The following is a 20,295-nucleotide window of genomic DNA, read 5'->3' as shown; positions in this document are numbered from 1 at the left end:
ACCATAAGTATATGAAGTCAAGCATGTCCCGAAGACTGAGGAACCCAGAGAGATATCAGCACCATGGAGAGCGCCTTTCCCATCAAGCAGTGTCAGCGAGTATAAATACTGTGGATATATGCAATATTAATAGAGCTAAGAATAAGTCGCTTCTATCAATGATGAAGGGAACCACACCTGTTCCACCTTCAATTATTATTTTAGTCGACTATTACAAAAACACCAAGGTATAATTGCAGTGTGCTTTTCACGTTTTTGGCTTAGCTTAAAGCCGCTAAAGCTGTATATGAAAGACAAAATATGCACTCATTCATAGTGTTAATTCGTTATGCCTCTTACCTTGTCTTTATTAGGTAAAGTCTGAGTCCGGGTAAAAGTGTCTCCTCCATTAATACTGATCAGCTCCGCATCTACAGGCGGAAACGGTGCGGGGAAAACCACTACGTCACTCTTCAGCGTGTCTGAGCTGAAACACACGTCATACTGCTGAGTAGACTTAGAGTAAGACCAGCTCCCGTCAGGGTGGGTGGTGATCATCGGGGCGCTGTACCTGCTGAAACTGCCGTCTGTCCTGTGGCATTTGACAGCTATTAAACTGATGAGGCTCAGCAGGAAGATCACTGACACCGACACAATGGCGATCAGCAGATACAGGTTTAAATCAGAGAAGCTCTCCTCCTTTATGGGCACGTGTCTGAACTGAGTCTGGATGTCAGCTGCGCTTTCAACCACCACCACATCAATAGACACAGTAGCTGACAGGGAGGGTTCTCCGTTATCAGAGACCAACACCACCAAGGGGTGAGTTTTCAGGTCGTTGTCACTCATTCTCCTCTTAGTCCTGATTTCTCCGGTGCTGGTTCCGATCCGGAAGAGGTTGTTTCCTTTGGGCTCAGACAGGTGATAAGAAAGCAGCGCGTTGTATCCAGAGTCTGCGTCTACAGCCCTGATCTTTGCCACAAAGTATCCCGCTTCAGCAGAATAGGGGATGCTCTCACTGTTCACGGAGCCGTGCTCAGAATAGGGCGCGAGAATAGTTGGATTATTGTCGTTTTCATCCAGGATACAAACGTTGACAGTCACGTTGCTGCTGAGCGGAGGAACACCAGAGTCTGTGGCCTGAACTTTAAACTGGAACGTTTTTAACTCCTCGTAGTTAAAAGACTGCAGGCTGACTATATCTCCAGTCTCTGAGTTGACGTTTACCATTGTAGACACTGCCACTGAGTTACTATTACCATCTAAAAATGAATATCTCACCTGGCCATTCTGGTCAATGTCCGCATCAAATGCAAATACTGTTTTGATAATTACCCCAACTTTACTGTTTTCTTTCACGTAAACATTAACCACAGATTCTGAGAAACGAGGTGAGTTGTCATTTACATCAGAAACCTGAACGGTAATAACACGAGTTTTGGAGAGGGGAGGAGTCCCCTCATCAGTGGCTGATATGGTGACGTTGTAGGTGGAGGTAATTTCTCTGTCAAGAGCTCCGTCAACAACCAGAGAATAATAGTTTTTGTAATTTGTCTCCAGTTTAAAGGGAACCTGATTCAAGATTTTACATTTCACTTCGCCGTTTTTGCCACCATCTTTATCGACAAATGACACAAGTGCAATAGCAGTACCTACATCTGCGTCCTCCTTTACGGTATTGAACAGTGACGTCACACTGATCTCGGGAGCGTTGTCATTCTCATCAACTACTTCTACCAGCACTTTACAGTGAGCAGACATCGGTGGCTGAGCTTTATCGTTTGCTTCTGCACGGATCTCAAAGGCTTTATTTTCCTCATAATCGACATTGGCTTTGACCGTGATCACACCCGTTATGGGATCAATATGAAAAATCTCTAATATACGATCCTGCCCTTTATTTCTTAAGGAATACACTATCTCACCGTTTGTCCCATCATCTGCGTCGGTTGCATTTAGGTTAATCACAGTTGTACCGATTGGCGTGTTTTCAAATATGCGAGTTTTGTACATGGGGCTGCTAAACACCGGAGGGTTATCATTTATATCTAAAACGTGAATAATGACCTGTGACGTGCCAGATCTCGGTGGATTCCCTCCATCTATAGCAGTCACAGTGAGATGTATCACAGGCTGTTTCTCTCGATCCAGCGTTTTCTGTAAAACTAATTCGGCAGACACGCTTTCTCCTCCTTTAATTGTAGCGAGAGAAAAATATTCATTTGGTGTTAATTTAAAGGCATTAACCGTATTCTTACCTACATCTGCATCGATAGCCTCTGACAAAGCGAATTTCATTCCAGGTAGAGTATTCTCTGCTATGTCCATAGTTTGAGATTTTTCAGTGAATAATGGGTCGTTGTCATTTACATCTAGTATATTTATTTCTAAGCGGTACAGCTTTAAAGGACTGTTTATCACGGCTTCTACACTGACTGTGCATTTCGGTTCCTTTGCACAGAGCTCCTCTCTGTCTATTCTCTCGTTAACGTAGAGAGCACCAGTCTTCACATTTACCTCGAAATATTTTCCTTTTGATCCAGTAACTATCTGAAACATACGAGATTCCAAATCCTGAAGGCTGAGGTTTAGGTCCTTAGCGATATTTCCTACAGAAGTCCCCGGATTCACTTCCTCTAACACTGAATAGGAGAGCTGCCCAGACACCGCTTCCCAGCAGCACTCCAGTAGCACGAGGGTCAGATATGAAACAATAGACGTCCTCATAAGTACAGGCATAATTCCAAGATAATTCAATCACGCATCCAATGCAACGAAACCCCGTCAAGAATTTTACAAGTATGAAAAAATACAACTTTAGACTGCGTCAAATATGGATTGTTCACATGGATAAAACAGATCTTCCCTCGGTCCTTTCGTTCTCTCTTTGTGACAAAGCCTGGAGGAGCCAAATCGTCATCTAAAACTGGGAGGAGCGTGAAACTACTACATAAAAACTCTCAATGTTACGGTCAATAGTGTCGCCACGTGGAGATCTGCCTCAACTGCAATACTATAACTTGTATGGAAAAGCAGGTGATATTTCCCAGGGAGGCTACATGTTTTCACATGCTTGTTTCTGTTGGTAAAAATGCAACTGAGATGCTACCAAATTAAACCGTGGGATCCAGCATATTGCTGTTCCCTGGAAAACGTTTAAAAACCGAATCAAGGTTTTTGAAAGAAGAAACGAGCCGAAAGCCACACACTTCACACTTCCACATATAAAAATCTATGACAATTAATGAAAATGGGAATGAATTGATACTACGAGAAAAGAAAATCCCGAGACGAAATCGGTTGCATTTTTCTTACCTTGTCTGTATTAGGTAAAGTCTGAGTCCGGGTAAAAGTGTCTCCTCCGTTAATACTGATCAGCTCCGCATCTACAGGCGGAAACGGTGCGGGGAAAACCACTACGTCACTCTTCAGCGTGTCTGAGCTGAAACACACGTCATACTGCTGAGTAGACTTAGAGTAAGACCAGCTCCCGTCAGGGTGGGTGGTGATCATCGGGGCGCTGTACCTGCTGAAACTGCCGTCTGTCCTGTGGCATTTGACAGCTATTAAACTGATGAGGCTCAGCAGGAAGATCACTGACACCGACACAATGGCGATCAGCAGATACAGGTTTAAATCAGAGAAGCTCTCCTCCTTTATGGGCACGTGTCTGAACTGAGTCTGGATGTCAGCTGCGCTTTCAACCACCACCACATCAATAGACACAGTAGCTGACAGGGAGGGTTCTCCGTTATCAGAGACCAACACCACCAAGGGGTGAGTTTTCAGGTCGTTGTCACTCATTCTCCTCTTAGTCCTGATTTCTCCGGTGCTGGTTCCGATCCGGAAGAGGTTGTTTCCTTTGGGCTCAGACAGGTGATAAGAAAGCAGCGCGTTGTATCCAGAGTCTGCGTCTACAGCCCTGATCTTTGCCACAAAGTATCCCGCTTCAGCAGAATAGGGGATGCTCTCACTGTTCACGGAGCCGTGCTCAGAATAGGGCGCGAGAACAGTTGGATTATTGTCATTTTCATCCAGGATACAAACGTTGACAGTCACGTTGCTGCTGAGCGGAGGAACACCAGAGTCTGTGGCCTGAACTTTAAACTGGAACGTTTTTAATTCCTCGTAGTTAAAAGACTGCAGGCTGACTATATCTCCTGTCTCTGAGTTGACAGTTACCATTGAAGCTATCTGTGTGTTCTTCGGAGAACTGTTGATTAAGTTGTATGTTGCTTTTGCGTTTTCATTCAAATCTGAATCTAACGTCGTTAGTGTATGAATAGTAGTGCCAATCTGGCTATTCTCTTTCACATAAATATTAATCAGAGACTCCAGGAATCGAGGAGGATTGTCATTGACATCAGAAACTTGAACAGTAATGACGCTCGTGCTCGACAGAGAGGGAGTTCCTTCATCTGTGGCTGTAATTGATACATTGTACTGGGAAACACTCTCTCTGTCAAGAGGCCCGTCAACCAACAAAGAATAGTAGTTTTTATAGTTCGATTTTAATTTAAATGGCATGGAACCTGTAATTTTACAGTTTGTCAGTCCATTTTTGCCTCCGTCTGTATCAGCGATAGTCACCATAGCAACAGCTGTGCCTACTTCAGCGTCCTCTTTCACTGGACTCATAAGTGATGACACCGATATTTCTGGTGCATTGTCATTGACATCAATAACTTCGACTAAAACCTTGCCATGGGCACTGCGAGGAGGAGTGCCTCTATCTCGTGCTTGAACACGAATCTCGAACGCTTGATTTTCCTCATAATCAATATTGCCTTTTACGGTAATTTCTCCAGTGTTATCATTCAGGGCAAATTTGTCATCAGGGTTTAAACGTCCCCTTTCTGTAAACGAGTATACAAGTTGACTATTAACACCGTCATCTAAATCAGTGGCTGTCAGTGTTAATAACGCGGTGCCGATATTTGCATTTTCAACAACTTGGACCTTGTAAAGAGATTTACTGAAGAAGGGTGAGTTGTCATTTACATCCAGTACATTAACTTTTATCTGTAAAGTCCCCGTTTTGGGAGGTTTTCCTCCATCTATCGCCGTCAGAGTGAGTTCAATGACAGCCTGTTTTTCTCGATCTAATGCTTTCTGCAGCACCAACTCAGCAGACACACTCTGGTCACCAATGCTCTGTATATCCAAAGAGAAATGATCATTCGGGTTTAATTTGTAAGTCTTGACCGAGTTAGCACCTACGTCTGCGTCTTGAGCTATCGGCAGTGGATGCCTTTCTCCGACATATGAAGATTCAGACATATCTATTATAGTTATTTCGTCCAGAAAAGACGGAGCATTGTCATTAATATCATTAACCACAACTTCAATTCGATGGAGGCTGCGAGGATTACTCAATATGGCCTCTATATTTAAAGAGCACTTTACCGTATTAGGACAAAGCTCCTCCCGATCTATCCTCTCGCTAACGAAAAGTACTCCGGATTCATGATTTATGTCAAAATACCGTTTTTTATACCCAGAGGTGATCTGAAGACCGGTGGAATGAAGTTGCTGCACACCGAGATTTAAATCCTTGGCGAGATTTCCCACCGCGGTCCCTTTGTCCACCTCCTCTGAAATAGAGTAGGATATCTGAGCCACGGACCAGTCGCAGAGACAAAGCAGAGTGAAAAACAGACCCCCAATATTATTCCATTGTTCCCGAGCAGCCATCGCTGTTTAGGCAAAAAGCAACGAATCCTGTTTTCTGCCTCTTGGCCTCCACGAAAAATGACAAAAAGCTTGTTTATGCATCCATGCTCGCTTAGGATCCTCTCTCTTTAGGGCTTCACTCGTCTGTACGCTATTTTCACAAAGCACTGCCAGATGATGACGTTTTCTTTTTTTGTCATCAATAGAGGAGGAGTTTCTAAGCAGTGAACACAATATTGTTGCGTGGTCTCTAGCGACATCTCGTGACACTTTATTATATAGAAAGACAGTTCAAAACAGAAGGAGATGTTTATGAAAAGGAACAGAAAACGATGTTAATGAGAAAAATCTATGCGGAATAATGTGATGGGTTAGTTTTGCAAGACTTGATCTGACTGTTCAAAGAACAATCTCCATCTGTCAAAGATGCATTTATTAATAAATTCGTCTTGTTATTCTTTAACATGATATCTATTAATGTTGTTATTTTATGGTCTTTGTCTGTATTCAGTTACTGAACAATAAGAGACGGATTATAACCTGCAACATTTGCGCTTCACAATATCAGCACCACGGACAGCACCCGAATGTCACCTCAGAAAACAGAAGAAAGAGCGGATGTTTTCAGCACCATGGACAGCGGCTCAATGAGGCGTCAATGCATGTCATGCCATGAGTGCTGTATCCAATGCACCGTAAAACTCAGTGAAAAGATTTCAATTTTGTTGTACTGAAATAGTTCATCATAGAAACCATCGTCGACACCGGTAACATTAAATCACCTGCCACCTCTCTAGTACACAACACAAAGCCATCAAACCATTTAGGATCACGTTTTATGTGGCAGAGAGACGACAAATGAATGTTTGAGTTACTACTGCTTTCACATTCTTAACAATGGTATAGAATAGTAATAAGTTGCCTATAGCTGCAGATCATAATTGTTTGTAGATGAAGTCGAAAAAATAATTTCCAAGAAATTTGAATGCTTAACTGACTTTAGAGCAAACAACAGCAAGTTAGTATCTCTGTATGTTACAAAAGATACGTACATTATGTCAACCAAAGATAGAAAAGATTCACTTGTTTAGATTATTACAATTAGGCATAACTTACCTTGTCTGTATTAGGTAAAGTCTGAGTCCGAGTAAAAGTGTCTCCTCCGTTAATACTGATCAGCTCCGCATCTACAGGCGGAAACGGTGCAGGGAAAACCACTACGTCACTCTTCAGCGTGTCTGAGCTGAAACACACGTCATACTGCTGAGTAGACTTAGAGTAAGACCAGCTCCCGTCAGGGTGGGTGGTGATCATCGGGGCGCTGTACCTGCTGAAACTGCCGTCTGTCCTGTGGCATTTGACAGCTATTAAACTGATGAGGCTCAGCAGGAAGATCACTGACACCGACACAATGGCGATCAGCAGGTACAGGTTTAAATCAGAGAAGCTCTCCTCCTTTATGGGCACGTGTCTGAACTGAGTCTGGATGTCAGCTCCGCTTTCAACCACCACCACATCAATAGACACAGTAGCTGACAGGGAGGGTTCTCCGTTATCAGAGACCAACACCACCAAGGGGTGAGTTTTCAGGTCATTGTCACTCATTCTCCTCTTAGTCCTGATTTCTCCGGTGCTGGTTCCGATCCGGAAGAGGTTGTTTCCTTTGGGCTCAGACAGGTGATAAGAAAGCAGCGCGTTGTATCCAGAGTCTGCGTCTACAGCCCTGATCTTTGCCACAAAGTATCCCGCTTCAGCAGAATAGGGGATGCTCTCACTGTTCACGGAGCCGTGCTCAGAATAGGGCGCGAGAATAGTTGGATTATTGTCGTTTTCATCCAGGATACAAACGTTGACAGTCACGTTGCTGCTGAGCGGAGGAACACCAGAGTCTGTGGCCTGAACTTTAAACTGGAACGTTTTTAACTCCTCGTAGTTAAAAGACTGCAGGCTGACTATATCTCCAGTCTCTGAGTTGATGTTCACCATTGTGGGGAGGGGTAGAGATTTACTGTTACTGTCTAAAAATGAGTATCTCACCTGCCCGTTGTTGCTGACGTCAGTATCAATTGCAGTCACCGTTTTAATAACTGTTCCTACTTTGCTGTTTTCTTTCACATAAACGTTTATTGAAGGTTCTGGGAAATACGGTGCATTGTCATTAACATCAGAAACGTGAACAGTAATAACACTGGTGTTCGAAAGAGGAGGACTCCCTTCATCGGTTGCTGAAATTGTTACATTGTACTGAGGAGTTACCTCCCTGTCTAGATGTCCGTCAACCACTAAAGAGAAATAGTTTTTGTAATTTGTTTCCAATTTGAACGGAACAGTGTTTAAGATCTCACATTTCACCTCACCATTTTTACCACCGTCTCTGTCTAGAACGGATACAAGTGCAATGGCGGTACCAACAGCAGCGTCCTCATTCACTGTATTGAGCAGTGACGTCACTGTGATTTCAGGAGCGTTGTCGTTTACATCGATTACTTCTACCAGCACTTTACAATGAGCAGACATAGGAGGCTGGCCTTTGTCCCTAGCCTCTGCTCGGATCTCAAACGCTTTTCTTTCCTCAAAGTCGATTTTGCCTTTCACTGAAATGATCCCAGTGTCAGGGTCAATTTTGAAAATATCCAGAATATGGTCCTGATCCTTACTGCGAAGAGAATATACTATTTCACTGTTCATGCCTTCATCAGCGTCGGTCGCATTTAAGGTGTAGACTGCTGTACCAATCGGGATATTTTCAAATGTTTGAACTTTGTAGAGACTGCGGCTGAACATTGGTGCGTTATCGTTAATATCTTGTACGTTTATTCCAATTTCTGACGTGCCTGAATTTGGTGGAGTTCCCCCGTCTACTGCAGTTAACTTGAGCTGCATATGTGGCTTTTTCTCACGGTCTAATGCTTTCTGCAGCACTAACTCTGGAGAGACACTCTCCCCTCTTTTGTGTGTCGCAAGACTAAAGTATTCATTTGGACTGAGCTTATACGCACTCACACCATTTTTACCCACATCAGCATCGCTTGCCTCAGATAACTCGAATCTAAATCCAGGCAAAGTGTTCTCTGCTATGTCCAGTACTTGTGATTTTGTGCTAAAAGACGGAGAATGGTCATTCACGTCTCTGATTTCTATCTCAACACGGTAAAGCTTTAGCGGGTTATTTATCACAGCCTCCACGCTAACAGTGCATTTAGGTTCCTCTGCACAAAGCTCCTCTCGGTCTATCCTCTCATTGACATACAGAAATCCGGTCTTTAGATTTACCTCGAAGTATTTCCTCTTAGATCCTGTAACGACCTGAAACAAACGGGACTCCAAATCCTGCACATTGAGGTTTAGATCCTTGGCGATATTTCCGACATTAGTTCCCGGGTTTACCTCCTCTGACACAGAGTAGGAGAGCTGCCCAGACGCCGCTTCCCAGCAACAATCCAACAGCACCAGCACTAGATATGTAACAACAGACCTCCTGCGACTCGGTAAAGGCATAATTCCGCCGAGAAAGAACAAAGCAAACATCCACAAAGTTGTTTCTTACGTGGAATTATGAAATTTGACAGAATTTTAGCCAACACTATTTCGATTTCCTTATTCTTATCGACGAAGACTCCATTATGCTCTCCCTTCTCTCCCCGTGTCTCTTTGTGATAAAAACCACAGTCGTTCCGTTGTTACTCAGGGAGGAGCTTCAACATTTCTGTGTTGCGGTCTATAGCGTCACTGCGTGGTAATTTTGAGTTACTGCACACGTTATAGAACATCTCTGTAAAATACCCCTCCTCATTTATAAACGCTGACAACCATTTAATCACAAACGGCACTTTGAGTTTTTGCAAGGATTTGGATACATGACAAATTAAAAACCCCACAATGTATCTCAAAATATATATGGACAGTCTCACACGTTTTATAGCCCCACGGACAGAGTGCGGATTCAAAGTCATTGTAGTGTCATCTGATGACATAACAGAAAACGTATTTTCTTTTTAACTGTATAGTTTCCATCATATTCGTCGAAATGTTGAAGTTTGCAGTAGAAGACCAAAAGTTCAAGGTACAAGTAAGGGATTCCCATCTCTGCGGGTTCGGTATTAGAAATGAATTGCAGAAGTCACTCTTCGCCAGATAAAATATTAAAGGAAGTACCAAAGGATGAAATGAGTGAACAGTGACGTGCACACCTCAGAAATAAGCAAGCCAAACAAACAGACTCATTTGAGTGAGAAGTCATGGTCTGATGTTATTGTGCTATTGCAAAAATCCAGATATGACCGTTAATAACATACAATAATGCCTTTCCTACCATTTAGTCCTTCCTTTTAACACTTTACAACTATACGTACACTTGCAAATATACTGCACAATTGAACATAGCTTATTTTGTTTAGAATGGAACATACTTATACAATATATTTGTCAGATGTCATCGGGATTGCAGGCTGAGCACATTCAGAAACTTGCGTTCAGTACCACGGACAGCGACACACAACTATAAATGCGGAGTTAGCAGCCAGCATGGGATGTAGAGCAGGCCTATATCAACAAGTCGGCAACAACCTCAATGACTTTTAATCAAAGTCGAATTTTAAGTATATTAAAATGAAAGCTTCTTCTTGCTTAAGTAGCACAAATTAAAAAAAGGGGATCATTTCACTGAAGGACAATAATGAGATGTTCTTAATGCTAATGTTCTTACCTTGTCTGTATTAGGTAAAGTTTGAGTTCTGGTAAAAGTGTCTCCTCCATTAATACTGATCAGCTCCGCATCCACAGGCGGAAACGGTGCGGGGAAAACCACTACGTCACTCTTCAGCGTGTCTGAGCTGAAACACACGTCATACTGCTGAGTAGACTTAGAGTAAGACCAGCTCCCGTCAGGGTGGGTGGTGATCATCGGGGCGCTGTACCTGCTGAAACTGCCGTCTGTCCTGTGGCATCTGACAGCTATTAAACTGATGAGGCTCAGCAGGAAGATCACTGACACCGACACAATGGCGATCAGCAGATACAAGTTTAAATCAGAGAAGCTCTCCTCCTTTATGGGCACGTGTCTGAACTGAGTCTGGATGTCAGCTGCGCTTTCAACCACCACCACATCAATAGACACAGTAGCTGACAGGGAGGCTTCTCCGTTATCAGAGACCAGCACCACCAAGGGGTGAGTTTTCAGGTCATTGTCACTCATTCTCCTCTTAGTCCTGATTTCTCCGGTGCTGGTTCCGATCCGGAAGAGGTTGTTTCCTTTGGGCTCAGACAGGTGATAAGAAAGCAGCGCGTTGTATCCAGAGTCTGCGTCTACAGCCCTGATCTTTGCCACAAAGTATCCCGCTTCAGCAGAATAGGGGATGCTCTCACTGTTCACGGAGCCGTGCTCAGAATAGGGCGCGAGAATAGTTGGATTGTTGTCATTTTCATCCAGGATACAAACGTTGACAGTCACGTTGCTGCTGAGCGGAGGAACACCAGAGTCTGTGGCCTGAACTTTAAACTGGAACGTTTTTAACTCCTCGTAGTTAAAAGACTGCAGGCTGACTATATCTCCTGTCTCTGAGTTGATATTCACCATTGTAGATAACGGCAACGAGTTAGTGTTACTTTGTGAAAAGGAATAGCTCACGTGACCATTTTGATCGATGTCGGCATCAATTGCTGAAACAGTTTTAATAACTGCTCCTACTGGACTGTTTTCTTTCACATAGACATTGATTGTGTTTTCTGTGAATAGAGGTTTGTTATCATTCACATCCGAGACGTGTACATTAACAACGCTCGTGCTGGATAGTGGGGGGCTGCCCTCATCAGTAGCAGTGATGCTGATATTATATTGAGATGCGCTCTCTCTGTCAAGAGGACCGTCCACCACCAACGAATAGTAATTCTTATAATTTGATTCTAATTTAAAAGGGACATTATTGGAAATCTTACAGTTCAGCATCCCATTTTTCCCTCCGTCTTTATCAGATACTGAAATAAGTGCAATGGCGGCTCCAATGGACGCATCCTCTTTCACGGTGTTTAATAGTGACGTAATTGAAATTTCAGGTGCATTGTCATTGACGTCTAAAACTTCAATCAGTAATTTTGCATGTGTGGTGAGAGGAGAAGAAGCTCCATCACTGGCTTGGACTCGAATCTCAAAAGCATTATTCTCTTCAAAGTCGATATTCTTTTTATTTGTTACAGTCCCTGTTTTTTCATCTATATCAAAGAGATCAGTTTGTTTCTCCTGGTCTATTTCAATAAATGAATATGATATTTGTCCGTTTTGCCCTGCATCTAAATCAGTAGCATTCAGGCTTACTATTGATGTGCCTATCTTAGCGTTCTCATACACACTCGCTTTATACAGACTTTGACTGAATATAGGAGGATTATCGTTAATATCCAACACATTGATTATTATTGTCATAGTGCCAGATTTAGCAGGAGTTCCTCCATCAATGGCAGTCAGTATGAGTCGAATCACAGACTGTTTTTCTCTGTCTAAAACTTTCTGAAGCAGTAATTCGGGAGATACACTCTCTCCTTTATGTGTAGCGAGAGAGAAGTGTTCATTCTGGCTCAGCTTGTAGGTGTTTACAGTATTTTTACCGACGTCTGCATCGTGAGCTCGTTTCAAGGGGAATTTTGCCCCTGCTGCTGAATTCTCTGTAATGTTAATTACCTGTGACGTGCTTCGAAATGACGGAGAATTATCATTGACGTCCAAGATTGTAATTTCAATCCGGTACAGTTTTAATGGATTGTTAATAACTGCTTCTACACTAAGTGAACATTTGGGCTCATCTCCGCAGAGTTCCTCTCGATCTATTCTCTCATTAACGTACAGCACACCAGTCTTTAGATTTACCTCGAAGTATTTTCTCTTTGATCCAGCAACGATCTGAAACATGCGGGACTCCAAATCCTGGACGTTGAGGTTCAGATCTTTAGCGATATTTCCGACAGATGTCCCCAGATTTACCTCCTCTGAGACGGAGTAAGAGAGCTGCCCAGACACCGCTTCCCAGTAACAATCCAGCAGCACGACCAAGAGATATATCCACACAGAACTCGTTCTGCTCGGCAAATTCATAATTCCGTACATCGAGAAGGAGCATGTAGGTAACAAAACGTTACAACAACCACGAGATCAATGAAAAAAATATTCCAAACGGAAATTACCGCATTTTCACAACCAAACAAGACAACCGTCCTCCGTCGTCCGACCTCTCTTTGTGACAAAGCCCACAGATACATCATCCGCTGAATCTGGGAGGAGCCCTAAACCAACAAACGGACATTCCAAATGTGATGGTCTGCAGTGTCCCCATGTGGACACATGTCATAACTACATGCTACATCAAACATAATAACATTGGAAAGCAGTAAACATTCTCAGTTCGGCTTAAAAATGATCTGATTCCAAATCACAAGATGAAATACTAATAAATGTTCATACCACTGATCATTCGTATTGACATTAAATTGCTGAAGTGCTCTTTGGAATATGGGTTTTTTCAGAAAATTAAATTTGGTGTGGTGAATAAATAATACACTCGCCGTAGCTTTTAAACTGAAGAGCAAAGTTTCCGCAGCGTTTACTATACAATGTTTTCTTGAAGATAAATTATTCAATCTGTAGTGAATTGTTCAACAGTTATCAAATATGTTTAAAGGTATTCTTACACCATCCACTGATATACGGTTTTGTCTTAAACTGTGTTCTGGGTCCTGCAGTAAAACACGTTCATGTAGTTGCGTTCAGCACCACGGATAGCAACTCACACATTAGAATGCGAATCAGAAACCAAAAGTAAATGAAATTAGAAAACAATCTACAACATCATAGCAGGCTATAATCTAAGATATCCACCTACAAACTCAATAACCTTGATGCAACAAGAACTTAATGTAACTATTCTCTTACCTTGTCTTTATTAGGTAAAGTCTGAGTCCGGGTAAAAGTGTCTCCTCCGTTAATACTGATCAGCTCCGCATCTACAGGCGGAAACGGTGCTGGGAAAACCACTACGTCACTCTTCAGCGTGTCTGAGCTGAAACACACGTCATACTGCTGAGTAGACTTAGAGTAAGACCAGCTCCCGTCAGGGTGGGTGGTGATCATCGGGGCGCTGTACCTGCTGAAACTGCCGTCTGTCCTGTGGCATTTGACAGCTATTAAACTGATGAGGCTCAGCAGGAAGATCACTGACACCGACACAATGGCGATCAGCAGATACAGGTTTAAATCAGAGAAGCTCTCCTCCTTTATGGGCACGTGTCTGAACTGAGTCTGGATGTCAGCTGCGCTTTCAACCACCACCACATCAATAGACACAGTAGCTGACAGGGAGGGTTCTCCGTTATCAGAGACCAGCACCACCAAGGGGTGAGTTTTCAGGTCATTGTCACTCATTCTCCTCTTAGTCCTGATTTCTCCGGTGCTGGTTCCGATCCGGAAGAGGTTGTTTCCTTTGGGCTCAGACAGGTGATAAGAAAGCAGCGCGTTGTATCCAGAGTCTGCGTCTACAGCCCTGATCTTTGCCACAAAGTATCCCGCTTCAGCAGAATAGGGGATGCTCTCACTGTTAACGGAGCCGTGCTCAGAATAGGGCGCGAGAATCACGGGACTATTGTCATTTTCATCCAGGATAAAAACGTTGACAGTCACGTTGCTGCTGAGCGGAGGAACACCAGAGTCTGTGGCCTGAACTTCAAAGTGGAACTTTTTTAACTCCTCGTAGTTAAAAGACTGCAGGCTGACTATATCTCCAGTCTCTGAGTTGATGTTAATCATTGTAGAGAGCGGTACTAAGTTATTATCACTGACTAATGAATAGCTCACTTGACCATTTTCACTAACGTCTACATCTGTTGCAGATACTGCTTTCAAAACCGTCCCAACTGGACTGTTTTCTTCCACATACATATTAATCACAGTCTCCGAAAACCGAGGTGTGTTGTCATTTACATCAGAAACCTGAATAATTACCACACTGGTGTTCGAGAGAGGGGGCCTACCTTCGTCCGTAGCTTTGATAGTGATATTGTAGTGGGAGATTTGTTCTCTGTCAAGAGCTCCACCAATAACTAAAGAATAATAATTTTTATAATTTGTCTCTAATTTAAAGGGAACCGAATTCAATATCTCACATTTGACTTCACCGTTTTTGCCCCCATCTCTGTCAAGAACTGAAACAAGTGCAATGGCTGTACCAACTTCCGCGTCCTCCTTTACGGTACTGAGCAGTGACGTCACTGTGATGTCAGGCGCATTGTCATTCAGGTCCACCACCTCCACTAGGACTTTACACTGTGCTGTTAGTGGAGGCTGTCCTTTGTCAGCAGCCTGCACACGAATTTCAAAGGCAGGATTTGTTTCAAAGTCAATTTTTCCTTTAACGGTTATTATTCCTGTTTCTGAATCAATTTCAAAAATGTCCAAAACACGGTCCTGATCTTTCGAATTGAGTAAATACACAATGTCTTTGTTTGTCCCCTCATCAGCGTCAGTTGCAGTCACTGTTAGTACTGTACTGCCAAGTGGTGCATTTTCTGTAATACTTGTCTTATATAAAGTTTTGGTAAAGACTGGGATGTTGTCGTTGTTATCCAGAACATTAATGATTATTTCTGACGTGCCTGATTTTGGAGGTGTTCCTCCATCTATAGCGGTCAGCGTGAGTTTAATTAAAGCCTGTTTTTCTCGGTCTAATGATTTCTGAAGAACTAACTCGGCTGACACACTCTCCCCTTTGTGCACCGCTAAAGACAAATATTCATTGGGATTCAGCTTGTATGTGTTAATACTATTTTTCCCTACATCGGCATCGTAGGCTGACAGCACAGGGAATGTGGCTCCCTGCAATATGCTCTCTGCTATATCGATAGTTTGTGATTTGGCATTGAAAGAGGGGGGATTATCATTTACGTCAAGGATATTAACTTCAATCCGGTAAAGTTTCAGTGGATTATTAATCACAGCTTCTACATTTATTGTGCATTTTGCAGCTTTAGCACAAAGCTCTTCCCTGTCTATTCTTTCACTGACGTACAGGAAACCTGATTTCAAATTTACATCGAAATACTTTCTCTTTGATCCAGTAACAATCTGAAACATACGTGGCTCCAAATCCTGTACGTTAAGATTTAGATCCTTGGCGAGATTTCCAACAGATGTCCCCAGGTTTACCTCCTCTGAGACGGAGTAGGAGAGCTGCCCGGATACCGCTCCCCAGTTATACCCCAAGACAACAAGCGAGAGATATATCCCAACGGAGGTCTTTCTTCCCGGCCGATGCATAATCCCATACAACGAGAACAAAGCACGTATATCCTTATATCGACGTGCCTTTTGCTTATTAAGGCCAACAAATCGTCTGAAAGACCAAATTGTATGTCAGTATGTCTTATATATCCATTCTCCTTCGCCCTGCGTCTCATTCGAACAAAGCACTGGCAAAAATGATGATCCTTTTAATGTGGGAGGGGCCTCTCCACATCAGCGACCTGCTGACGGTGTTACGGTCTATAGTGTCGCCTCATGGCCATTTGAAATAACTACAGTGCTTTGAAATAAACACAGTCAAATATTCATTTTTCTTACAAATCACCAATTTAAATTACTCCTGTCAGTGATAAACAACAAAATGTCAGCTTCTTCATTACTGAGTGTACTGCCGTGCCCTTATAACGTAGCAGAGTGTAATTGCCACATATTTCAGAATCATGGAAAGAGCATCATTGTGCTGATGCACCAGAACAGTGATATTTCATGCATTATCACCGAGGAAAGCTGTGCATAACCCTACGACTCTTTACAAAATCTATTTTGTATTTATAATTTCTGAGCAGTGAACACAATAGCGACTTCTTGTGACACTTAAGTATATAGAAAGACAGTTCAAAACAGAAGGAGATGTTGGTGAAAAGGAACAGTGAACAATGTTAATGAGAAAAATCTATGCGGAATAATGTGATGGGTTAGTTTTGCAAGACTTGATCTGACTGTTCATAGAACAATCTCCATCAGTCAAAGATGCATTTATTAATAAATTCGCTGTGTTATTCTTTAACATGATATCTATTAATGTTGTTATTTTATGGTCTTTGTCTGTATTCAGTTACTGAACAATAAGACACGGATTATAACCTGCAAAATTTGCGCTTCACAATATCAGCACCACGGACAGCACCCGAATGTCACCACAGAAAACAGAAGAAAGAGCGGATGTTTTCAGCACCATGGACAGCGGCTCAATGAGGCGTCAATGCATGTCATGCCATGAGTGCTGTATCCAATGCACCGTAAAACTCAGTGAAAAGATTTCAATTTTGTTGTACTGAAATAGTTCATCATAGAAACCATCGTCGACACCGGTAACATTAAACCACCTGCCACCTCTCTAGTACACAACACAAAGCCATCAAACCATTTAGGATCACCTTTTATGTGGCAGAGAGACGACAAATGAATGTTTGAGTTACTACTGCTTTCACATTCTTAACAATGGTATAGAATAGTAATAAGTAGCCTATAGCTGCAGATCATAATTGTTTGTAGATAAAGTCGAAAAAATAATTACCAAGAAATTTGAATGCTTAACTGAGTTAGTATCTCTTTATGTTACAAAATATGCGCACATTATGTCAATCAAAGATAGAAAAGATTCACTCGTTTAGATTATTACAATTAGGCATAACTTACCTTGTCTTTATTAGGTAAAGTCTGAGTTCGCGTAAAAGTGTCTCCTCCATTAATACTGATCAGCTCCGCATCTACAGGCGGAAACGGTGCGGGGAAAACCACTACGTCACTCTTCAGCGTGTCTGAGCTGAAACACACGTCATACTGCTGAGTAGACTTAGAGTAAGACCAGCTCCCGTCAGGGTGGGTGGTGATCATCGGGGCGCTGTACCTGCTGAAACTGCCGTCTGTCCTGTGGCATTTGACAGCTATTAAACTGATGAGGCTCAGCAGGAAGATCACTGACACCGACACAATGGCGATCAGCAGGTACAGGTTTAAATCAGAGAAGCTCTCCTCCTTTATGGGCACGTGTCTGAACTGAGTCTGGATGTCAGCTGCGCTTTCAACCACCACCACATCAATAGACACAGTAGCTGACAGGGAGGGTTCTCCGTTATCAGAGACCAGCACCACCAAGGGGTGAGTTTTCAGGTCATTGTCACTCATTCTCCTCTTAGTCCTGATTTCTCCGGTGCTGGTTCCGATCCGGAAGAGGTTGTTTCCTTTGGGCTCAGACAGGTGATAAGAAAGCAGCGCGTTGTATCCAGAGTCTGCGTCTACAGCCCTGATCTTTGCCACAAAGTATCCCGCTTCAGCAGAATAGGGGATGCTCTCACTGTTCACGGAGCCGTGCTCAGAATAGGGCGCGAGAATAGTTGGATTATTGTCGTTTTCATCCAGGATACAAACGTTGACAGTCACGTTGCTGCTGAGCGGAGGAACACCAGAGTCTGTGGCCTGAACTTTAAACTGGAACGTTTTTAACTCCTCGTAGTTAAAAGACTGCAGGCTGACTATATCTCCAGTCTCTGAGTTGATATTCACCATTGTAGATAACGGCAACGAGTTAGTGTTACTTTGTGAAAAGGAATAGCTCACGTGACCATTTTGATCAATATCAGCATCAGCTGCAGTCACTGTTTTAATAACTGCTCCTACTGGACTGTTTTCTTTCACATAGACATTGATTGTGTTTTCTGTGAATAGAGGTTTGTTATCATTCACATCCGAGACGTGTACATTAACAACGCTCGTGCTGGATAGTGGGGGGCTGCCCTCATCAGTAGCAGTGATGCTGATATTATATTGAGATGCGCTCTCTCTGTCAAGAGGACCGTCCACCACCAACGAAAAGTAATTCTTATAATTTGACTCTAATTTAAAAGGGACATTATTGGAAATCTTACAGTTCAGCATCCCATTTTTCCCTCCGTCTTTATCAAATACTGAAACAAGTGCAATGGCGGTGCCAATGGACGCATCCTCTTTCACTGTGTTTAATAGTGACGTAATTGAAATTTCAGGTGCATTGTCATTGACGTCTAAAACTTCAATCAATAATTTGGCATGTGAGGTCATCGGTGAGGAAGCTCCATCACTGGCTTGTACTCGAATCTCAAAGGCATTATTCTCTTCAAAGTCGATATTCTTTTTATTTGTTATAGTTCCTGTTTTTCTATCTATAGTAAAGAGATCAGTTTGCTTCCCTCGACCTACTTCACTGAATGAATAGAACACTTGTCCATTTTGCCCTGCATCTAAATCAATAGCATTCAGTGTTATTATCGATGTGCCTGTCTTTACATTCTCATACACACTCGCTTTATACAGACTTTGACTGAATACAGGAGCGTTATCATTATTGTCCAAAACATTGACTATAATGACCATCGTTCCAGATTTAGCAGGAGTTCCTCCATCAATGGCAGTCAGTATGAGTCGAATCACAGACTGTTTTTCTCTGTCTAAAACTTTCTGAAGCAGTAATTCGGGAGATACACTCTCTCCTTTATGTGTAGCGAGAGAGAAGTGTTCATTCTGGCTCAGCTTGTAGGTGTTTACAGTATTTTTACCGACGTCTGCATCGTCAGCAGGATGCAGAGGAAATTTTGCCCCTGCTGCTGTGCTCTCACTGATGTTTAATACCTGTGTCGTTCTTAGAAATGATGGGGAATTATCATTTACGTCTAAGATTATAATTTCAATCCGGTACAGTTTTAATGGATTGTTAATAACTGCTTCTACACTCAGTGAACATTTGGGTTCATCTCCGCAGAGTTCCTCTCGATCTATTCTCTCATTAACGTACAGCACACCAGTCTTTAGATTTACCTCGAAGTATTTTCTCTTTGATCCAGCAACGATATGAAACATGCGGGACTCCAAATCCTGGACGTTGAGGTTCAGATCTTTAGCGATATTTCCGACAGATGTCCCCAGATTTACCTCCTCTGAGACGGAGTAAGAGAGCTGCCCAGACACCGCTTCCCAGTAACAATCCAGCAGCACGACCAAGAGATATATCCACACAGAACTCGTTCTGCTCGGCAAATTCATAATTCCGTACATCGAGAAGGAGCATGTAGGTAACAAAACGTTACAACAACCACGAGATCAAGATCAAGGAAAATACAGTAAATTTCAAACAGATCTTTCCGCATTTCACGACCAAACCAGACAATCGTCCTCCGTCTTCCGACCTCTCTTTGTGACAAATCCCACAGATACATCATCCGCTGTATCTGGGAGGAGCCCGAAGCCCCCAAACGGACCTTCCAAATGTGATGGTCTGCAGTGTCCCCATGTGGACACATGTCATAACTACATGCTACATCAAACATAATAACATTGGAAAGCAGTAAACATTCTCAATTCGGCTTAAAAATGAAGTGATTCCAAATCACAAGGATTTTCACCTTATAATAAAACATACTATAATAAATGATCATTCATGTCCACATTATATGACTGAAGTGCTCTTCGGAATGTGGCTTCTTCCAGAAATTTAAGAGTTAAGGAAAAACTTGTAATCCCACTGGCATTGAGTTATTTGGTGTGGTGAATAAAGAAATACCCTCGCCGTACTTTTTAATCTGAAGAGCAAAGTAAATGCACGGGTTGGA

The 20,295-nt window shown here is 42.6% G+C and overlaps 5 protein-coding genes and 1 pseudogene across 5 annotated transcripts; all 6 read right to left on the bottom strand.

Moving 5' to 3' along the window:
- Positions 1-318: 318 nt before the first annotated feature.
- On the bottom strand, positions 319-2,718 carry LOC139291748 (protocadherin alpha-4-like). The gene has a single exon (XM_070913853.1). The coding sequence runs from the start codon at positions 2,716-2,718 to the stop codon at positions 319-321; it is 2,400 nt and encodes a 799-aa protein (XP_070769954.1).
- A 103-nt stretch (positions 2,719-2,821) lies between these two features.
- Positions 2,822-5,673, bottom strand: LOC139291747 (protocadherin alpha-3-like). Its single transcript, XM_070913852.1, has 2 exons — positions 3,295-5,673; positions 2,822-2,878 (listed from the first exon to the last, which is right to left on the bottom strand). Exons 1-2 carry the CDS (start codon positions 5,671-5,673, stop codon positions 2,822-2,824), a joined length of 2,436 nt encoding a protein of 811 aa, XP_070769953.1.
- A 1,080-nt stretch (positions 5,674-6,753) lies between these two features.
- On the bottom strand, positions 6,754-9,150 carry LOC139291746 (protocadherin alpha-3-like). The gene has a single exon (XM_070913850.1). It carries the CDS (start codon positions 9,148-9,150, stop codon positions 6,754-6,756), a length of 2,397 nt encoding a protein of 798 aa, XP_070769951.1.
- Positions 9,151-9,601: 451 nt separating this feature from the next.
- LOC139291745 (protocadherin alpha-8-like) lies at positions 9,602-12,736 on the bottom strand. Its single transcript, XM_070913849.1, has 2 exons — positions 10,358-12,736; positions 9,602-9,616 (listed from the first exon to the last, which is right to left on the bottom strand). The coding sequence occupies exons 1-2, from the start codon at positions 12,734-12,736 to the stop codon at positions 9,602-9,604; spliced, it is 2,394 nt and encodes a 797-aa protein (XP_070769950.1).
- Positions 12,737-13,558: 822 nt separating this feature from the next.
- LOC139291744 (protocadherin alpha-5 pseudogene) lies at positions 13,559-15,946 on the bottom strand (annotated as a pseudogene).
- A 1,389-nt stretch (positions 15,947-17,335) lies between these two features.
- On the bottom strand, positions 17,336-19,729 carry LOC139291742 (protocadherin alpha-8-like). The gene has a single exon (XM_070913848.1). It carries the CDS (start codon positions 19,727-19,729, stop codon positions 17,336-17,338), a length of 2,394 nt encoding a protein of 797 aa, XP_070769949.1.
- Positions 19,730-20,295: the final 566 nt, after the last annotated feature.

Source organism: Enoplosus armatus, chromosome 10 (assembly GCF_043641665.1).
Source record: "Enoplosus armatus isolate fEnoArm2 chromosome 10, fEnoArm2.hap1, whole genome shotgun sequence".
Classification (NCBI taxonomy): domain Eukaryota; kingdom Metazoa; phylum Chordata; class Actinopteri; order Centrarchiformes; family Enoplosidae; genus Enoplosus; species Enoplosus armatus.
Note: the sequence above shows the minus strand (reverse complement) of the source record. Positions and strands in the feature narration are given on the sequence as shown.